This window comes from Podarcis erhardii, assembly GCF_964252035.2.
Source record: "Podarcis erhardii genome assembly, chromosome: 9".
NCBI lineage: Eukaryota > Metazoa > Chordata > Lepidosauria > Squamata > Lacertidae > Podarcis > Podarcis erhardii.
Window position 1 is genome coordinate 75,973,857 of NC_138512.1, and position 20,643 is coordinate 75,994,499.

Here is a 20,643-nt window from a genome sequence, read left to right on the forward strand (position 1 = left end):
AACCCAGCGCTGTGGTGCTTGTGCACAACTTCATAAACTGGGAATGAATGCTGCCCCGAATTCTCCAGTGCACACTGTCATCCAGCTCCCCTTCCCAAATAGTCTTGTCTCTTCTCACTGAATGAGGAAGTGGGGAGTACGTAACAATTCCACTGGTAGTACTTTATAGCATATAGTGGTGGCACTTGAGATCTGTTGGCCATGGAAACCCCACCGCCTTGCTGCAAGTCTTGTTACAATTACTGGTAAACTCTAGACTGGAGCTGATACCGTAGCTTGGAAAAATCTGTTCAAATCTTTATCCGCCGGCATGAAATTTCTGGGCAGCTAGACAACTTGAGACCTGCCGGTCACAGAAACCCATCGCTGTGCTGCAAGTTATGCTGCAGTTATTACTGATATATGCTATGAAACCCAGATTGGGGTTGATACCGTGCCTTAGAAAAATCTGTTCAAATCTTTATCTGCCTGCATAAATTTTCTGGGCATCTAGGCAACCTGACGACTGGAATTTAAAGTGTTACTTACTTATTTATATATAAAAAACCACCCCCTTCATTGCAAAATGATCACAGGGTGGTATACAAAATATATAAAGCCAGTCAATAAAATTACTGTTCAATTCACACAGTCTGTCCCATTTTATAACTAGGCTAATCTAGTCAAAAGCCCTGGATAAGTGGAGTTTTTCATCTGGTGCTGAAAATTAGGTAATGTTGATTCCACCATAATCCAGAGCCAGGGTGCTGTTACTAAAAATGCCCTATTATGAATCCCTGTAGTGTTTGTGCCTGTGAAACGATGAGTTTAGGCTTCAATTTTTGGTTAGGGTATGAATTGGTTGATTTTTGGTGATTCAACTCCGATTTTATAAATCTGCCTTTCTGAGGTGATTGCAGGAAGAATGTTGATGGATTGTTGACTGTTTTATAAGGTCACAATGATTAATGATGATAAACTTAATCAGGAACCTGGAGGGTACCACATTGACATATAAATTATCCTGAGTACAGAAAGCAATGGATGTGAAAAGGTTCAAACCCAATTAAGTCTGTTAAGTTCTTCTGATTATAGGTGTAACTGACACAGTTTAGTCTTGACTCCTATCTTTACCCGACATCTAGTAGACAATAACTTACTTTGTTCTCATTTTAACATGCCTAGTCCTTTATTCCAAAGGCTGGCGTGGAAGAAGTTGCAGTAATTTTCTCCGCCAAATTAACTCCGTCAGTCAATTGATATTTTTTTTGCCAAACAAAATAAGCAGTTAAATGTCAGCTGGTCTGCTGCAGAGAAAACATAATTAAAATGGGTTTTTAACCAAACATTGTTCTAACTTGTGCTTATCTTTGTCTGTTGAAGGTTATTACAAAGCAATGAATGGATCATCTCCCTCGATTTTCATTGCATACCTGAAATCTGTTTTCACTAAAGTTCTGTATAGTCAAGTGTGCTTACATAAATGGTGAAGATGAGACAGCGATGAATGATCCCTGTCTGCTGCAAATGTGACTAGCCATCCTTAGTGAACTATTGCAGTGTGAAACTCAAGCATTGGCATTAGTTAATAACGTTGTCCTCTTGGCTTCTTGTATGCATAAGCGGTGCTCAGCCTCAGGCTCTTGCTGCCCTCGTTCCTCCCCAACACATGTGGACAGAGGCTTTAGGTGCAAGTAAGAAAGAGCTCTTTATCTAGGCAAGCAACAGTAAAGGCATGGCAGCAGACACAGAATTCAGGGGTCACAAGTAAGGAATTCAGGAACCATTCAAGAGACATTCAGAGCTGCAGTGAAGATGTCTCAACAGGTTGCACCCTGCCCACTAAGCTTTTAAGGACTAGGCATGAGACTGTAGGGGATGCGGATGGCGCTGTGGGTTAAACCACAGAGCCTAGGGCTTGCCGATCAGAAGGTCGGTGATTCAAATCCCCGCAATGGGGTGAGCTCCCGTTTCTTGGTCCCTGCTCCTGCCAACCTAGCAGTTCGAAAGCACATCAAAGTGCAAGTAAATAAATAGGTACTGCTCTGGTGGGAAGGTAAATGCCGTTTCCGTGTGCTGCTCTGGTTCGCCAGAAGCGGCTTAGTCATGCTGGCCACATGACCCGGAAGCTGTACGCCGGCTCCCTCGGCCAATACAGCGAGATGAGTGCTGTAACCCCAGAGTCGTCTGTGACTGGACCTAATGGTCAGGGGTCCCTTTACCTTTTTATGAGACTGTAGTGTATTTAAGAAATATGGCTTATTTACGCATATTCACACCTGAAGCCTTCAGTGGAGGGGGTGCAGAACATTACATCCCAAGAGTGTCTCTTGCTGCTTCTCCCATAGCTTCAGCAAGCTTGGGTCCAGAGCAAAAACCAGTCATGCTGCCTGGTCTCTTGGTTCAACCTCTCCCAGCCAGCCCTGCATGCAGTACTGGCTCCTCCCTTCTTCTCCCAAACCCTTGCAAAATGCAACCCAAGCCACATGCAGCATGGCCACACTGTTTTACCTTCAGGCTAAACTGGAATGCTAAACATTTCTCTGCCCGTTGTAACCCTGGCAACCCCTGTCTCACAGATTCTAGGGTCTTCCCTTGATGCACTGATGACTGTCCATCAACATCCTTGCATTTCTTAACAACTTATGCCCAGGCGATACCCCAGCCTGGAAGGACTAGCTTAGTCTACATTTTCCCCCTTACTAAATCCAACATCTGTCAGCTCACCTTAATTCTCAAGGTACTGATTAAACCCCAGCACCCAGGAGTCTGCAGTGGTTCAGGGCACCCACAAACACATAACATCAAGTAAATCATTTATAGGTTGTTATTGGATATTCTCCTATCCTTGACCTCTTAGAAGTATCCTGGTGTCCCTTTTTAGGTGGAGCAGTTGAGATCTGGGCAGATTCATTTTCTAAGAGAACTTTTCACTTTCCCCCTTGGGTCTTGCCAGCAATGCTGGAGACATTTGTGGTGCTATTTGTACTGTGAAAGCTGCAGTAATTGCTTTCAGAGTAGGTCAGTTGTAACGATTTCTGCGTAGTGAAGTTGTTTGGGAGAAGGGCAGATTGCACAAGATCTTTTGCCGTTTAGACAAGGTTTGTTTGAGCTACCAAAGTCTGTTTGTTTGCTATCAATTACCGGCAGGGTGCCGACTCAATTGATACACGGGTGCTCTTTGCACATTTAGATTCAGAGGGTTGCGCTGCTCTCTAAAGGTCATGCTTTGGAGAAAACAAGATCAAATTAGGCACCTGCGCTGTACACCGAATTTCTCAGGGCTGTTAAACATTCAACCTCTTCTGTTCCGGCTAAAAGAAACAGCCATGCTACAAGGTTCAGGTGCAGGGAAATTTCAGTAGCAACCTGTAATGAATATAAAGTCACTAAAACGAACGACCCTTCTTATCATTCTGTAGCTGCTTGTGTGGGACTAGTCAGAATCTGAAATTGCCCTTTTCTGGACCTTGCATCTCAGTCCCTGGTGATGGCACATTATCAAACAGATGTGTGAAATTCCTTCAACTCTGTAAGCTCGCAAAGATTTGGAAAAACGGGGGTTGTTCCTTTGCCTTGCACAGCTGCTAGCAGCAGATGAGGCAAAGCCCCTTTGAGAAGTACGGTGGTACTTTGGTTCTCAAACTTAATCCGTTTCAGAAGTCCGTTCCAAAACCAAAGTGTTCCAAAGCCAAGGTGCACTTTCCCATAGAAAGTAATGCAAAATGGATTAATTTGTTCCAGACTTTTAAAAGCAACCCCTAAAACAGCAATTTAACATGAATTTTACTATCTAACGAGACCATTGATCCATAAAATGAAAGCAATAATCAATGTACTGTACTATAAAATAAATAAGACAGTATTGTAGATGATAAAAATTAAAGTTAATTTTTTCCTTACCTGTACTAATGATAGTCATTGTTTGGATGGGGGGCTTTTATCCATTTCCACAGTCACACAATCAGTCAATCAATCAGTAGCTGAACTGGGTTCCACACAGTCACAAAAACAAACTAACCGAAAAAGCCTCAAAAACAAAAATGCAAAATAAGTAGCAAAAACAAAAGCGCCAAACTTAATCCATTCTGGAAGTCTTTGACTTCTGAAATGTTCAAAAACCAAGGCGCAGCTTCTGATTGGTGCAGGCGCCCTGGAAACAATAGCCAACAGCTGCATTGGACGTTCGGCTTTCGAAAACTGGAACACTTACTTCTGGGTTTTCGGCGTTTGAGAACCAAGGTACCACTGTATGGTGGTTCTCATGCACCTTCACCACACATATATAGGAGTCTTGTTGGGGGTGTCTGCCCGGCTCCCAACATCCCAGAACATGCTTCAAACTCTACTGTTTTCACCTTGTGCCGCTCTGTCCAGTTCACAAAATGCAAAGGCAATGAGGTCTAATGGGTAAATATGAGTATTTGACAAGAGATGTCCTACTGCATCCAATTACATTTGTGTGGACTCTGGGTTAGCTTCCTTTTAAGAAATGATTGCTATAATTTAGCTGTGGAATTTGTCACTTTCATTCCAATGTCATCTGCCAATCATTTTTCTCTCTGTGCATTCGTAGCAGAAGAGGTGCACCTTCATCTAGCTCTGAGCAATGAATGGTTTTATGCATCTGTTTGCTGTCACAAGTCATACACCACATAAAACTGTAGTTTTAAGTTAGGTTACAAAAGAGATGCAGAGGATAAAATCAATTAAAAATAACCACAACATCAGAAAAGCTTACTTAAGATGCCCACTGAAACAACAACAACAACAACAACAACAACAACAACAGCAACAGCAACAACATCACCAAGCTGATCTCAGCCGGGAGAATTTTCCACATAATTGGGCTCTCCCTGTGGGGCCACCAGCAACTCTCTGAGACTTTGGCGATTGGGCAGTCCTTAAAGAATTGGGCAGCCCTGAATGTTTCTTGGGACCAAGTTGTTATGGGCTTTTAAAATTAGCACAAGATCCTCCACTTTGAAAAGCAGCAGGGACTGTAAAAAGAACAGTGATTATTCAGTTCCTGTAGGGATATCGCTGGTGGGGAAGTGTGCTCCCTCCGGACCCCACAGCCCCACTCCGCGATATCCCTACAAGTTCCTGCGGCATGAGGGACTGATGGCAGGGAAACTTTGCTTGGTTTTGAGCAATTGGAAAGGCTTATGGGTACGCTGACCTTCAAAAGAAAAAAAAAGAGAGACTGCGGGTAGACACTCACAGCGTCTGCCTGCAAGTCTAGTTCACTGTACTTCTGATTCTGCATACCAGCGATTAATGTCCCTGGAAAAGACAGGTCTCGGTTTTCCCCATGGCAAACTGTTGGAAGCTGTCTTTGGAGTGTGCAAATGTATGCTGATGCCATATTTGCTATGGACATGCTCAGTTGGAAGTACCCTGTATGGGAAGTATGGGGTCAGGCATAGTTATCTGGCGTTTATTCAGTATACTAAGGCAAAAATGAGAGCAGTGGCCCAATGCTATGTGTCGAATTCTGCAACAAAGGGCGCGTTTCGTTTAACTTCTTTGCAGCAGGCTAATTTGGACTGGTACAGGTAGTGCTATGATCTGAACCACTGAGCCTAGGGCTTGCCGATTGGAAGGTTGGCGGTTCGAATCCTCGCGACGGGGTGAGCTCCTGTTGCTTGGTCCCAGCTCCTGCCAACCTAGCAGTTCGAAAACACAGCAAAAAGTGCAAGTAGATAAATAGGTACCACTCCGGTGGGAAGGTAAATGGAGTTTCCGTTCGCTGCTCTGGTTTCACCAGAAGCGGCTTAGTCATGCTGGCCACATGACCTGGAAAAACTGTCTGCGGACAAATGCCGGCTCCCTTGGCCTGTAAAGTGAGATGAGCGCCGCAACCCCAGAGTCGTCTGCGACTGGACTTAACTGTCAGGGGTCCTTTACCCTTTTTACCTTTAATTTAGACTGTGGTGTGATAGTTTCCTAGAAAGCTGGTCAATCATAATAGTGCCATTCATGCCAGACTTCTAATAGTTGTTTGCTCCTGTTAAACAGATATAATTCAAAATAGCAGGTGACGTCCAGCTAAGTATTCTCACAGCAGACTTTGGAATCAATGGGTCTATTCTGGTATGACTTAATTGGATATCATTCTGTTGGGTGATGCAGGTTTGCACCCTTGGTTTGCTTCATGGTGATAATGATGAGAAAAAAACCTGTACTCCTTGACCTCTGAATTTCTACCTCCTAGTAGAAATTCTGAATTTGTACTCCCCCAGAAAATCTCAGAATACTAACTTTGGAGAGACTTTATTGCTAGTGAATCCGGGGACAGATAGAATGGATTTTCTAAAAACTGTAACTGTATGCCAGATGCTTGAGGTCCCATTTAAATAGTTTGTCAGCAAAACCCACATTAGGATCTCTAGTATCACAGAATAATAATAAAAATATCTCTAACAATATTTTAGCATTTCCACAAAGGGTGTGAGGAGATACTTTTAAAACACTTTGGCAAGAAGGAGAATTACGAGAGTATAAGGATAATTTATTGGCTGTATTCATATTGAAGTTTTTTTTAAAAGTAAAAAAGAAGGACTAAATCATGACGGGATGCTACATTTTTAGTTTCTCTTCACAGGCTTACTGGAAGTTCGGGGTATGTAACAGATGGACCTGGAAACTATAAATACAAAACGAAATGCACATGGCTTATTGTGGGAAGGTAAGAAGCAAACACCTTTATATTCACGGCATGGAATTGGGCAGTATTCTTGCCTGTATGTAGCTACATCATGCTGTTTTTAACTGCTTTCCCGTTTGGCTTGTTTTTTGCTGTTCAGTTGCTAAACAGGAAAGAATTGCTCTTGAACAATTATTGAAACTGGCCCTAATTTTGCATTCCAGCAGTTTTATGCTGTTGTTTTTTGGACCAAATTTTAAAAAGGCTTGTAGGCCATGGTCTGGTACAGTCCGTACAAGAACGGCACCCATCTCGCTTTACTTTGGGGAAGAAGACTTCTTCCTGTCCTATAGCAAAGACTACAGCCTGCCATTTGGAATAGAGCTATGAGGATTAAGCCCCAGGGATTCTCTCGCCACCCATTTCTTCAGGCTGTGGTTCAGCATCAGCAGAGATAGGGAAAGATCTGAGTTGTATCGGGTGACATAATTAAAAAATACCAATAATTTGGTGGTTCGGCTTTCTGATCATAGCTACTATTCTCCTTGGGTTGGCAAAAGAGAGGAAAAACAATTACTGTTCTCTCTCAAGCTTAAACTTGTGGGTCGCAGCCTAGCTGCCCAGATATTGTGCCAAAGGCAAGAGGCAGCATATTTCATGATTTTTCCTCTTGTGCAAGGAAACAAAACCCGGCATTTCCCCAATGAAAGCTGGGACTTCTCTGATCCTGTCCCAAATTCACATTTATTCAGACAGACCTTCAGAGGTTCTGTCAAGCTTTCAGCCGAGGTCCTTGCTTTAACTACAATGACATTTGACTTCCCCCTAGCAGATTTTAGTGGTTTCTTAGCAGGATTAAATAAAATAAAAAAATTAAGAATGGCGCTTTTATAGTTCCATTCCTTTTGAAGGGTGCTTATGTTTTTGTTCAGTCATAATGTTTTGTGGTATTTTTAGGCTGGATGCTGGCAAGCCCAACCTATTTTGAGATTCTGGAGCGCTTGATGCATTTACGTTTGCGTGCATATGTTGGGTCAGATGTGACAGAATATATATATCTACACAACTGAAATTTCTACATAGAAGCAGTTGCCTGTATTGAAGAGGCGTTGTTAACCTTATTCCTGTGTCTGCGATATGTGAATTAGTTAGAAGATGTCATTGCAGTCCTTGATGTGAAAGAAGAGAGCAAAACATATTCAGTGAGGAGACTATTCTAAATTTTTGAGATACATCTGTTGTTGGACTGGACGTTTTCAGGCAAAATATATTGGGGTGGAGGTGGGGGATTAAAAATGTGTGGCACCCCCCCCAGCTGCAGTCTATAATAAAGATTCAGCCCCACAACAGTTGCACTGTGTGACTGCTCTGATAATATTTCCTTCCTTTGTGAGTCCGAACTGCCAAATTATTGTCAATACAGTGGTACCTCAGGTTACATATGCTTCAGGTTACATACGCTTCAGGTTACAGACTCCACTAACCTAGAAATAGTGCTTCAGGTTAAGAACTTTGCTTCAGGATGAGAACAGAAATTGTGCTCCAGCGGCGCGGCGGCAGCAGGAGGCCCCATTAGCTAAAGTGGTGTTTCAGGTTAAGAACAGTTTCAGGTTAAGAACAGACCTCCGGAATGAGTTAAGTACTTAACCTGAGGTACCACTGTAGCATGAAGCTGGTCAGCAGAACCTAGCTTTTACATAGGAATATTTCCTCATTGTGTTGAGATTATAATAGCCTGCAGAATTTCAGCTTTGGCTAACTCTTCAGGATTTAGTAAAACCTATTGTATGGGGACCAACTTGGAAGAAATGCTCACTAAAAAAAAGTGGTGATGTAAGTTATGAGGCAACAGTCATTTCATCACAATAAAATAACTTGAAAGAATAGACGATGATACAATATTAGAGGCGAGCTGTGGCTTTGCTTACGAAGGAGAGCAATATGTGGAGGGTCTGTGGAAATAACGCCGCCTGTTCTCTTCCCACAGGCCGAACTCGATCCTTAGGCTCCGTTTTAATCATTTTGCGACGGAATGCAGCTGGGACCACTTGTACGTATATGATGGGGATTCGATTTATGCTCCAGTACTGGCTGCTTTTAGGTAAGCCCCAGAGAACAGTGTGAAACTAATTGGTTTGTCCTATTGGTTTGATGTGATTCTTCATGTTTTGTCTTGAAAGTCTGTCCTTTCTTTTTTTTCTGTCCTAGGATCAGGAAACGCAGGGAAAGTATTATGTGGTATATTTTTTGTTTGTAGTTCCCACATTACGTGAGTTTCTACCCCTTTGTATTTCTGTGCATGTGGTGAACACAGGAAAAGCCTTTGCACAGCAGTCTTCACTGTGAAGTGCTGCTCCTCCACTAGTTTTCCTTTCGACTCACATTGGAGCTTTGGCTGATTCCCGCCAAATGTGATGGGTATGCATGGTTTGGCCACCTTGAACACCTTTTTCCTTGCCCATCAGGTGCCTTGACACTTCTGTATTTCGATAGGAGATGCACTTGGGTTCCATGTTGCTTTTATTCGGGTACTTTAGGAAGGCGTCAAGACTGAGAACTTGACATTAGTTCCGTTTCTTCTTCTTTGCCCAGATGTCATATAGTGAGGCCGTGGTTCATCTGGGAAAATAATATAGATCTCTCCCACCCCAGTCATTAGCAAAGATCTTGCAGATACTTGCTTTGAATTGCATTTTCATCTGTAAAGCTGAAGTGAGCTAGATACAAGTTGGCTGTTCTTATTAATGGGGTTCCAGGAAGCTTAAAATTGGTGTGTTTCGAAATGGCATAAAACGAGAAATCACTGCCTGGGGATAAACACCGTTTTATACATAGAAATAGTCTTTTACCTTCTGTTTTATCTTGACATGAACTTGTTTATTTTGACACTTGCCAGTTTGGCAATCCAGAATTGGCTTAAGTGAACTTAATTTAGAGCAAGGTTAAGCAGATGTTTTTTGTGTTTGGCGTCTTCAGCTCATGCTGTTGACAGACTTATAAGCGTTTGTTCTTGCAAGTAGGCAAGCTTTGATATTCCCCCAGGTGCCTAAGAATAATGAACTTTCCCATCACTTGTCTATCTGATTTGCTGCTGGCTTCTGCAGTGTGGATTCTGATCCCTAGGTAATATAATGCTGACTACAGCTTGACTCTTTCGATGATGTCTTCATATGGCCTAAAGCTTCCAGGTGCTGTTGTAGATACTGATGACAAACACACTTGGGCAAGTGACTGCCTTGACATCTTGTAAGCTCCAACTTCATTAAAAGTCCCGCCCTGCCTGATGGATCTACTGTCATTCAGTTGCATCACACGAAACCATCATTGGAGCAAGAATTAAGACTGACATGCTTAGCTCGGTCCAAGTCTCCTTTTCTCTCCCTTGACTGCCAGTGTTGCTTACACCTTCAAATGGCAGATGGAACTTGACAGCTGCCTAAAGCAACTTCATTGGACTTTTGCTCCGTAGATACCTGCATCTTCCTTAAATAGCAAATTCTGGGTAGTCAAGTAATTTTCCCATTCTGGAATCTTGGCTGGCAGGCAAACAGGTTTGTTCCAGAAGAATAAAGTCCTGGCATTCTACTGGTTAACTCTGCTATTACAATGGGTTTGTCTATGAACAACTACTTCAACGGCCTGGAGATGTTTTAATAGTTCTCCACTGTGATGGAAAAACAAAGCACTTGTTGTTCCTAGCTGCCCCTCGGTTGAACAATTGGGTTCACTTGACATTAAGCTATGATGAAACATTGACTTTAGAGTGACAGGCATAAGAGGGCTGCAAATATATAATTAATCTTTAGGCACCTGAGCCTACGAGGATGCATCAAGTGTGAAATTATTTCTCTTAATGCTTTAATGTGCAAAAGTCGAGTGGCAGTAATTTTTCTCTAGAGAAGGTCTTGTTTGTTGGAACCTTGCATATACCAAGGTGTCTAGCCAAAGGATTTCTAACCAGGAAAAAAAAAGCTTTCAAATTGCATGAAAGTGGTAGACGAGATTGGACAGGCTGTCTCAGGTGCGTGATGTGAAGTGCTGACTCTTGCACCCCATGCACGGCCCACCTTAGCTGTTGTTGTTGTTTAGCCGCTTAGTCGTGTCCGACTCTTCGTGACCCCCTGGACCAGAGCACGCCAGGCACTCCTGTCTTCCACTGCCTCCCGCAGTTTGGTCAAACTCATGCTGGTAGCTTCGAGAACACTGTCCAACCATCTTGTCCTCTGTCGTCCTGTATTTTTGAGTGAATCAGTGGAGTCCTGAATTATCATATCTTTCAACTTCCAAGTTTGTTTACTCAGTTATACTGATAATTTCACATTCTGTATAAACATCAGAATCTGTTTGTAATAGTCAGAGGTAGTTGAACTGAAATTCTATTTATACTTTCCTCCTATTAGGACAAAAAGAACCTCCCAGGATTAGCTGCAGAATAAAACACAGTGTAATGCAATCACAAACTTCAGATAAATAATAAAAGTAATCAGTAATAATAAAACACCTACCAGATAGGACTTTGTTGTTGTTGTTTAGTCGTGTCCGACTCTTCGTGACCCCATGGACAGAGCACGCCAGGCACCTCTGTCTTCTACTGCCTCCCGCAGTTTGGTCAAACTCATGCTGGTAGCTTCGAGAACACTGTCCAACCATCTCGTCCTCTGTCGTCCCCTTCTCCTTGTGCCCTCAATCTTTCCCAACATCAGGGTCTTTTCCAGGGAGTCTTCTCTTCTCATGAGGTGGCCAAAGTATTGGAGCCTCAGCTTCACAATCTGTCCTTCCAGTGAGCACTCAGGGCTGATTTCCTTCAGAATGGAGAGGTTTGATCTTCTTGCAGTCCATGGGACTCTCAAGAGTCTCCTCCAGCACCATAGCTATACCATTTGCATATTATGAGACAAGCACCATTTGCATATTATGGGACATGACCTTTTCTGTGCATGAGAAGGTCAGTTCTTCTGGAAGTCTGCACATGCCCCAGAGCTATGGGTGTGATCAGGCTTTGCTTTGATCAGTGAGAACATCATTGTGATCACCACAGTTGTGTGAATCAGTGCAGATGTAAGCTGGAGGTGCGTGGCAGTCACGAGCAAACAAGAGGTTGCACTTGGACCAACGTAATTCCAGAATCCGGTGCTGTATCAAATGTGAGCGAGACATATAATTGGCTGGTTTTTATATTACTTTACTGTTTTCATTGGAATTGTTGCGCTCTTAGTTTCTATATTCGAGGTACCCCACCCTGGCATCACCTGCTAAAAATGAAATAAATAAAAAGGGCTCTGATCTCTCATTTTGTGTGTTTGTGGTTTTCAGCTAGCATCCCCTACCTTAATTAGATGAGTACCCTTTTGCATTGTTTGAGAAGCACAAGGCTCTTTATCTGAAGGACTGCCTGGTCCAAGGCTGGTTGAAAAGTGAAGAACCATTAGAAGGCATAGCCAGGTGCCCCCACACAGCCAGTACCTGGAGACATGTATTTCCATTCAAATTACAGAAATTATTTCTACACATGCAAATTACTGTAGCACATACAAATGTGTGTCGTCTTTTATTCCCTTTTGGGGTCGATTCATTTCGACTTCGTGGCAATTCTTAGGTGGCATGCTATCTCCGAGAGAAATATTTTTATTTTATTTTATTTATTAAATTTATATACTGCCCTTCATCTGACGAGCACATGCAACATGAAAACTCCCTCCCTTCCGTATATGTGTGTGTTGAATTCTTGAGTGTTTTGCCTCCTGTGATTTGGAGCATTTTATATGTAGTTGAAACCTTTCCATTCTCGAAAAGTACAAAAGGAAGATAAATGGTGTTTGAAAATATGTTTGATTTTGATCGCTTTGACCTCTTTCTGATTTTTGAGAGAGACAGAGTTTAAATGGACAAGATAGATAACTGATCCCTGTTAAGATGCCCTTGCAAGTGCCCCCATAGGTCTTGCTCCCATCCATTTGATTTGATTTTAAATGTGCATGGTTGCATATTTGCCCATCTAAAGATGATGATGGGAGGTTTTTTTTTAATGCATGCCTTCATAATTAAAACCAGATGCACTATCCAGATTAAATGATTCGGATATTGACTCAGGTGAATGAGAGTTTCATTTTAGTGACTAAGGCTGCAATCCTAACCCCACTCACTGGGACGTGAGCTCCATTGAATCCAGTAGGACTTAACTCGGAGTTGTCACAGTTTGGCTTGTGCTACAGGTTGTATAAATTGCGCTACTCTTTGATATTGATGGTATTTGTAAACTGCTCGACGGTCAGATGTTATGCTTTTGTCTCCATATATTACTTTGTTGGCCAACTTTTCTACTGATAGGACTGTGTGGGGTCTTCCATCTAAAGCAGGGGTCTGCAACCTTTAAGACAAAAAGAGCCACTTGGACCCGTTTCCGAAGAAGAAAAAAATGGGAGCCGCAAAACTCGTCATTATAAAAATAACTTTTTTTGTCACTTTTTTATTATTTCTTTGTTTGACCCCTCAGAATTACTCCTCCTCATAGAAATAAACGTTAAATTAACAAGTTACCTTTTTGTGTGTGTGTGTGTGTGTTCTTCACTCCCCTTCAAAACAGTGACCAGCGTACATGCCCCCTTTCAATGCAGTGACCAGCGTACATGCCCCTTGCAATGTAGCGGGCGGGCGGGCAGGCAGGTGACGTCGGGACGGTGCGTGACTAACGCACACACTGCCCCCATGCGCCTTCACAGCCAGTACAGCGCCCGCCACAGTGGGGAGTGTCGGGGCGCATAATGCGCCTCCTCCCCTCGCTAGTATCCGCCCCGGAGCCACGGCAAAGGTGTAAAAGAGCCACATGCTGCTCCGGAGCCGTGGGTTGCAGACCCCTGATCTAAAGCTATGTCTTCGATGTTGCATCTTTGCTTATTCTAGCCCCTGAAACCCTCTCCTAATGCAGCTGCGTCTTGTCTTGTCTCCCCCTGTACAGTGGCCTGATCGTTCCCGAGAGGGAGAGCAACGAGACGGTCCCAGAAGTTGTAGCCACCTCTGGTTATGCTCTCCTCCATTTCTTCAGCGATGCCGCATATAACTTGACAGGATTTAACATCACCTACAAGTAAGTTGCGGCTACGGGTATGCGAGGAGTGCCAAAATGAAAGGCTTTGAAGTACTGCTTTAAATTCACTTGTCAGTTTCTCCCTGCTTGCATTTACAGTTGGTTTTGAAGCAATAGCTCCTTGTGGATTTAGCTTGCATCTTGAATCAGCACTTCATTTATTTGAAGAAAACACACCGATAACCTGGTTTCTGCCCTGTTAGGTTTGGGCAGGTGATTATTTTGGACTTGCTGGGGGCATAAATAGCTAACCATACCTATGTTTTTATCCTGTGTGTCTGATATATTGATAGCAGTTTCCTCCCCTATTCTACTGGCAAATGCAGAATGTATCATGCCCTGCTCTAAAAAAAAGGTTAATGTTATTACTTATACTTGGATCTTTCAAATTCCCAATTTGTGATTTCTAATTCTTTACATTGAGCTGGGATCTTTAGACACACACTGAACTGGGATCTAAAACACACCAATGGAACGAATGGCAATCTGGGATGTAGCAACAAACATTTCCAGAACTTGAAATTCTAGAAACTGTAGCACCATCTTGTGGCGTCAGTTGGTATTTCACTGTACAAAACCTTGAAGAACAGAAGAAGCTGATTTATACCAGGTCAGATGATTTGCCAGTCCAGGCCAGTAGCATCTTCTCTAACTGGAGCAGCTTTCTAGGCTCTTGGCAGATTTCCACCTACCCCTTGCTTGGAACCTGATGGTTCTTAACTGGATTTGCTGGGGATTGAACCTTGGATATTCTACGAATAAGGCATCTGCCCTGCAGTGAACTGAATGACCCTTTTGTAGTTCCTTGTTTAAAAAATACCCCATGCATATCCCAGATGCCCTGACTCAGCAGAGTTGAAGAAAGTGATTTGATGTGCAAGTTTTACTGATCCAGATCTCCTAGACTGGAGAACGTAAGCCAGCCTCCTAACAGATGAGGCTCACATGATCTCACCATCATTTATTTGTATGTCGCCTTTCCATAATTAAAACCATGTTCAAGGTGGCTCACAACATGAACAGAAGTAGTCATAAACAATAAATAAAACACATCAAAAAGTGGCAAAAAAGAGACTAATAAATTTAATGAGTAATAATCACTGGGGAACAATTTTTTTCCCATTTTCTGTTGCATGTGATTTTTCAAGTGTTCTTATATGTTCTTTCAATGCTGATTTCAAATCTGAAATCGATTTTCATGTACAGTGGTACCTCAGGTTACATACGCTTCAGGTTACAGATGCTTCAGGTTGCAGACTCCGCTAACCCAGAGATACTACCTCGGGTTAGGAACTTTGCTTCAGGATGAGAACAGAAATCGTGCTCCGGCAGCGCAGTGGCAGCGGGAGGCCCCATTAGCTAAAGTGGTGCTTCAGGTTAAGAACAGTTTCAGGTTAAGAATGGACCTCCAGAACGAATTAAGTTCTTAATCTGAGGTACCACTGTACATGCTATAGTTATCTTTCAATTTCCAACTTTTGCCTATATGTCATATTTACACTGGGGATAAGTGAACCCTGACACATTGATCTACCCTAACCACATGGTAATTAATTTTTTGCAAACTTAATTTTTCTTTATTTTTACAGTTTTGTAACCTAAATATTTGTATTTTTCAGATCAGACCATGGCTTCTTCAAGTAGACAAAAATGTGTAAACAAGCCTGATGCCTTTTGTTATGTATGTGGCTGCAGGTGTCAATGCAACAAAATTTTTGTTCCCCAGTGTAATCCACAATCATACCGTTATCTCTTTTGAATATTTCACCTTCCCTCACCAGGGCACAGCCATGTTACCTATTTTGTAGCTCTGCAGCTGCTCCTTGTCTGGCTACTTTTTTCTAGGTTCTGCCTATCAAACCCTTACACTCAGATCATTAACTCCAAAGGCTGAAAACTTTCTGATTCTGTGCACTAAGTCTCCAGAAACATGTTTCGAAAGTCTGGAAGAGTTCTGTCCTTTCACCATCCTTTCTCTGAGCATAATTTGGTTGATTAAAGGACAAAATTATATTGCATTCTTTTCTTTTTCTTTCCCCCAAATTACTATGACATACTGGGTTTCGATCCGGATGTTCCTCCCAAGGGAGCAGTAAAACTGCTAGCTATCTGATCATATTTGGCATGAGTCTTGGTCGTTTGCTGTTGCCAGTCTCCCATTTCCCGGTGCTATGACAACCAATCTTTGATATGACCTTTTCCTGATTCTCTGCCTGCAGCTTTGATGTGTGCCCTCATAACTGCTCTGGCAGAGGGGAGTGCAGGGTCACCAACAGCAGCAAAGTGGTTGAATGTGAGTGTTCAGAACATTGGAAAGGAGAAGCCTGTGACATTCCATTCTGCCCAGACGACTGTGGCTCCCCAGAGAGAGGGCTGTGCAACGTGAATGGTACCCAGGGATGTGTTTGCAACTCGGGCTGGCAAGGTAGGTGGCAAATGCCCTTTTGTGATACGAGTATTAGAGTTTGAAATGCTTAGCAAGGATTTGAATGGTGCTGGCATTTTTTGTTTCCAGTTTGATGTGAGCTCCCGTTGCTCTGTCCCAGCTCCTGCCAACCTAGCAGTTCGAAAGCATACCAGTGCACATAGATAAATAGGTACCACTGTGGCAGGAAGGTAAACAGCATTTCGGTGCACTCTGGTTTCCGTCACGGTGTTCTGTTGCACCAGAAGCATTTTACTCGTGCTGGCCACATGACCTGGGAAGCTGTCTGTGGACAAACGCCAGCTCCCTTGGCCTGAAAGCGAGATGAGCTGCACAACCCCATAGTCACCTTTGACTGGACTTAACTGTCCAGGCATCCTTTACCTTTTTACCTTTACAGTGGTGCCTCGCAAGACGAAAATAATCCGTTCCGCGAGTCTCTTCGTCTAGCAGTTTTTTCGTCTTGCAAAGCATCCCTATTAGCGGCTTAGCGGATTAGCGCTATTATTGGCTTAGTGGCTTAGCAGCTATTAGCGGCTAAGCGGCTATTAGCGGCTTAGCGGCTTAGAAACAGGGGGGGGGGAAGGGAAAAAACTCGCAAGACTCACAAGACGTTTTCGTCTTGCGAAGCAAGCCCATAGGGAAATTCGTCTTGCAAAGCGCCTCAAAAAGCGGAAAACCCTTTCGTCTAGCGGGTTTTTCGTCTTGCGAGGCATTTGTCTTGCGCGGCACCAATGTACCTACATACTCGGATAGCTGCCAACACCTATCTCGTCAGCTATCTATTTCGATTCACTCATCCTGCTTCCCCAAGCTTCTTGGCAGCTCTTGTTCTGCTCCTAGGGTGCAAATTTCTATTATTTCTTCCATTCTTCTGCTGCTCCTATACTTCCTCCCCCTAGTCCCTTCTTATCCGTACCTCTCAAAGCTCCTTTTCTTTATTCAGGTCCTCTCTTCCTCCCCCTCCTTATTAGAGCTTATTACCTATAAATGTCTGTCAATATAAATGTAGTTCTTGAGTGCTGGAAAGTATGTAATACTGTTCTAGACACATTTGGTTTTGCTTCTCCTAGGTACAGACTGCTCAGTACCTGTCCCAGCAAACCAGTCGTTCTGGACTCAGGAGGAATTCTACATCCCCAAACTTCCTAGAGCATCTCATAAAGCCGTAGTCCAAGATGATGTCATGTGGGTAGTTGGTGGTTACATGTTCAACCACACGGATGCTCAAATGGTTTTGGCGTGAGTACAAACAAAACTTCAAAACGTTTTAATGGGAAATGGTAGTGGGGGGTTTCACTGTGCTCTTGTGTTGACCTGTTCTAAATTTAGAGGGAACCAAGATGTTGGGATAAGTAACAGCCAACTGTTTGACTGCAGTACAGTGCTGGCCCTGCTTTCTTTCTGCTCTTCTGAAGTATAATTATTATTATTATTATTATTTATTATTTATACCCCGCCCATCTGGCTGAGTTTCCCCAGCCACTCTGGGCGGCTCCCAATCGAGTATTAAAAACAATACAGCATTAAATATTAAAAACTTCCCTAAACAGGGCTGCCTTCAGATGTCTTTTAAAAATAGGACAGCTGCTTATTTCCTTGACATCTGATGGGAGGACGCTCCACAGGGTGGGCGCCACTACTGAGAAGGCCCTTGGTCTGGTTCCCTGTAACCTCACTTTTCGCAATGAGGGAACCGCCAGAAGGCCCTCGGTGCTGGACCTCAGTGTCCGGGCTGAACAATGGGGGTGGAGATGCTCCTTCAGGTATACAGGACTGAAGCCATTTAGGGCTTTAAAGGTCAGCACCAACACTTTGAATTGTGCTCGGAAACGTACTGGGACGTATCGCTAAGCTGTTTCTTGCCTTGTGCTCTCCCTTTCCTTAAAAGATGGTGGTACCTAGTGATCTCTCTGCAGTCTTGCACGTGGGCTCTGTGGCTGCGCAGAGCAAGGCTCGAAACCTTCTAGAGCTAGGTGGAAAGGTTTTTGTGGAAAGGGCAGATGCTCAGAGGGCCTGGCTCCTTCTTGCCATCTCCCTCAGCAAAGCTCCTTCTTGGTGGCAGAAGATGATGTGTCATTAGGAACTTTCTTTATGGGCTCTCTCTGCAAAATGCAAAGCTAGGCTTTCTGCCCCCTGTCTACCTTATTCTCTGTCATTTCCTGTGTATTTGTTTCATCTCTGTTTCCCCTGTGATTTATGTGATGCCTGGTGCTGCTTCAGTTGCAGCTGAACACCATGAGTGGCAGTGAATTTCTGTGGTGGCCATGATTGCTGCCTCTTTTTTTGCTTCAGTGAAGGTGGAGAGGTCCTCTTGTTTTCAGGTGGATGTTGTAGACAGGTCCTCTTGTTTTCAGGTTACCTTGTGTAAGGAGGTCACCTTGGCAGCAGGTGCCACAGCCAGAGCTTCCAGAGCTTCATTGGCCAAACAGCTCGGCTTTGTCCTCTCGCCCTTGTTATTGATGGCTGAGTCTTTCCCCATGGACCCTTCCTAAGCAGTTAACAGGGGACTGCCTGGCACCTGTAACTGCTTAGGAAGGGACCATGGGGGAAGACTCATCCATCAGTAACGAGGACTAAGACAAAGCTGAGGAACTGTGCTCGAATGATGCAGCCATGTGAGTGTTGCTAGTTGCATAGATGTCTTCTGTGGTCCCAATTCTTCTCCCTGATAGGATGCCAGTTCCATGGGGAGACTTGCAGGGCCAGCCTTGCATGTAATTGTTAGACATTTTGATGCAACCTTTGAAGCCTGGCACCTGCTTGCAGAAGAAGTGTCCCCCAAGCTAAAGGCAAAGGGTGCCATGGGAGCCTCTTAATTGTGTATATGCCTTTCACTGTCTCTCTGTATTGACTATACAGTGGTACCTCGGGTTACATATGCTTCAGGTTACATCCGCTTCAAGTTACAGACTCTGCTAACCCAGAAATAGTGCTTCAGGTTAAGAACTTTGCTTCAGGATGAGAACAGAAATCGTGCTCCGGCGGCACGGCAGCAGCAGGAGGCCCCATTAGCTAAGAACAGTTTCAGGTTAAGAATGGACCTCCGGAACGAATTAAGTACTTAACCCGAGGTACCACTGTACTTCATTAAACTAATACAGCTGAGGTCAATAAAGGCAACCCAAATAGGTGGCAATTCAGAATTGTGTCTGGAGCTGGCTCACAGCTACCAAACTCCAGGGTAAAAAAGTTTCATGAAGAAGGTCCTTACTCAACTTCAGGGAGAATATTTGGAGATGGTGCTGAACAAAAATAAATAAAAGCATTCCTCTTGTTTCTGCTGCTTCTTTCCTGTCTTGCTTGAATTCATTTTGAGGGTCTGTTTTCTCTATCAAAGAACCACAACAAATGCAGCCCCTTATATTGCCAGCAGAAGCACTGGAGTCAAATCGGTTTTTGTTTTATCCGTGTGCTAGTTTGATCATTAAACACCCCTTTTAGCATTTTTACTGTGTTTGCCCTATTCTTGTCCCATATGCATTATGAGAAATATAAATAGCAGCTTTGTGCTCGGAGTGCAAAAGGGATACATCCGTGTATTTTACCTTTTTCATTCTGCAGGTATAATCTTCTTTCCGGAGAATGGCTGCCCCTGAACAGCAGCGTGAATGCAGTTGTGATCAGATACGGGCATTCCCTGGACATACACGAAGTAGGTGACTTTGTTGGAGTTATTGAGGCTGTGATTTGTGTTCACATTTTATTGTAATGGCCATTGGCTGCAAACATTAAAATCGATTGGACTATTATTAGAACTATTGAGGCTGTGTTTCCAATCTGGTTTGAAATTCTGGGCCTGCTTTGGGCGAACTCTTCTCCCAGTAGAAACGCGGAGGAGAAGCATTCAGTATTCCATGTCTGTTTTGGCAACCGCCCAAGTTGTACGTTCTCTTGATAGTGTTGGTGGGACATGACGCAGATCAGCGAAGGGCTCATCTTTGGGCATGCTCTGTTCTCTGGGGATCAAGTATGCCGAAGCAGCTCTTTGGTGACTCTTAAAAAACAGTGAAGGGACGCGGGTGGCGCTGTGGGTTAAACCACAAAGCCTAGGGCTTGCTGATCACAAGGTTGGCGGTTTGAATCCCTGTGACGGGGTGAGCTTCTGTTCCTCGGTCCCTGCTCCTGCCAACCTAGCAGTTCAAAAGCACACCAGTGCAAGTAGATAAATAGGTACCGCTCCGATGGGAAGGTAAACGGTGTTTCCGTGCGCTGCTCTGGTTTGCCAGAAGCGGCTTTGTCATGCTGGCCACATTACCTGGAAGCTGTACGCCGGCTCCCTCGGCCAATAAAGCGAGATGAGCGCCGCAACCCCAGAGTCGGCCATGACTGGACCTAATGGTCAGGGGTCCCTTTACCTTTACCTTTAAGAAACAGCGAGATGAGAGCAGACTAAAGAGCTTTGATATAGTGTCTTTATTTATTGCATTTGCATCCCATCTTTCCTCCAACCAGATGATGCAGCTGCTCCTTCCTCTATTCAGGTTAGGCTGAGGAGGAGAGGCT

The 20,643-nt window shown here is 43.7% G+C and overlaps 1 protein-coding gene across 3 annotated transcripts in view; it reads left to right on the top strand.

Annotated features, from left to right (window-relative positions):
* ATRN (attractin) overlaps positions 1–20,643 on the top strand; it is a 168,404-nt gene that overhangs the window by 43,608 nt on the left and 104,153 nt on the right. For all 3 annotated transcript variants that reach the window (XM_081876620.1, XM_081876621.1, XM_081876619.1), the window contains exons 2-7: positions 6,587–6,670; positions 8,616–8,729; positions 13,584–13,712; positions 15,932–16,137; positions 17,211–17,379; positions 19,702–19,792. In XM_081876620.1, coding sequence (XP_081732746.1) covers positions 6,587–6,670; positions 8,616–8,729; positions 13,584–13,712; positions 15,932–16,137; positions 17,211–17,379; positions 19,702–19,792 — 793 coding nt within the window. The remainder of the gene's footprint in view (positions 1–6,586; positions 6,671–8,615; positions 8,730–13,583; positions 13,713–15,931; positions 16,138–17,210; positions 17,380–19,701; positions 19,793–20,643) is intronic.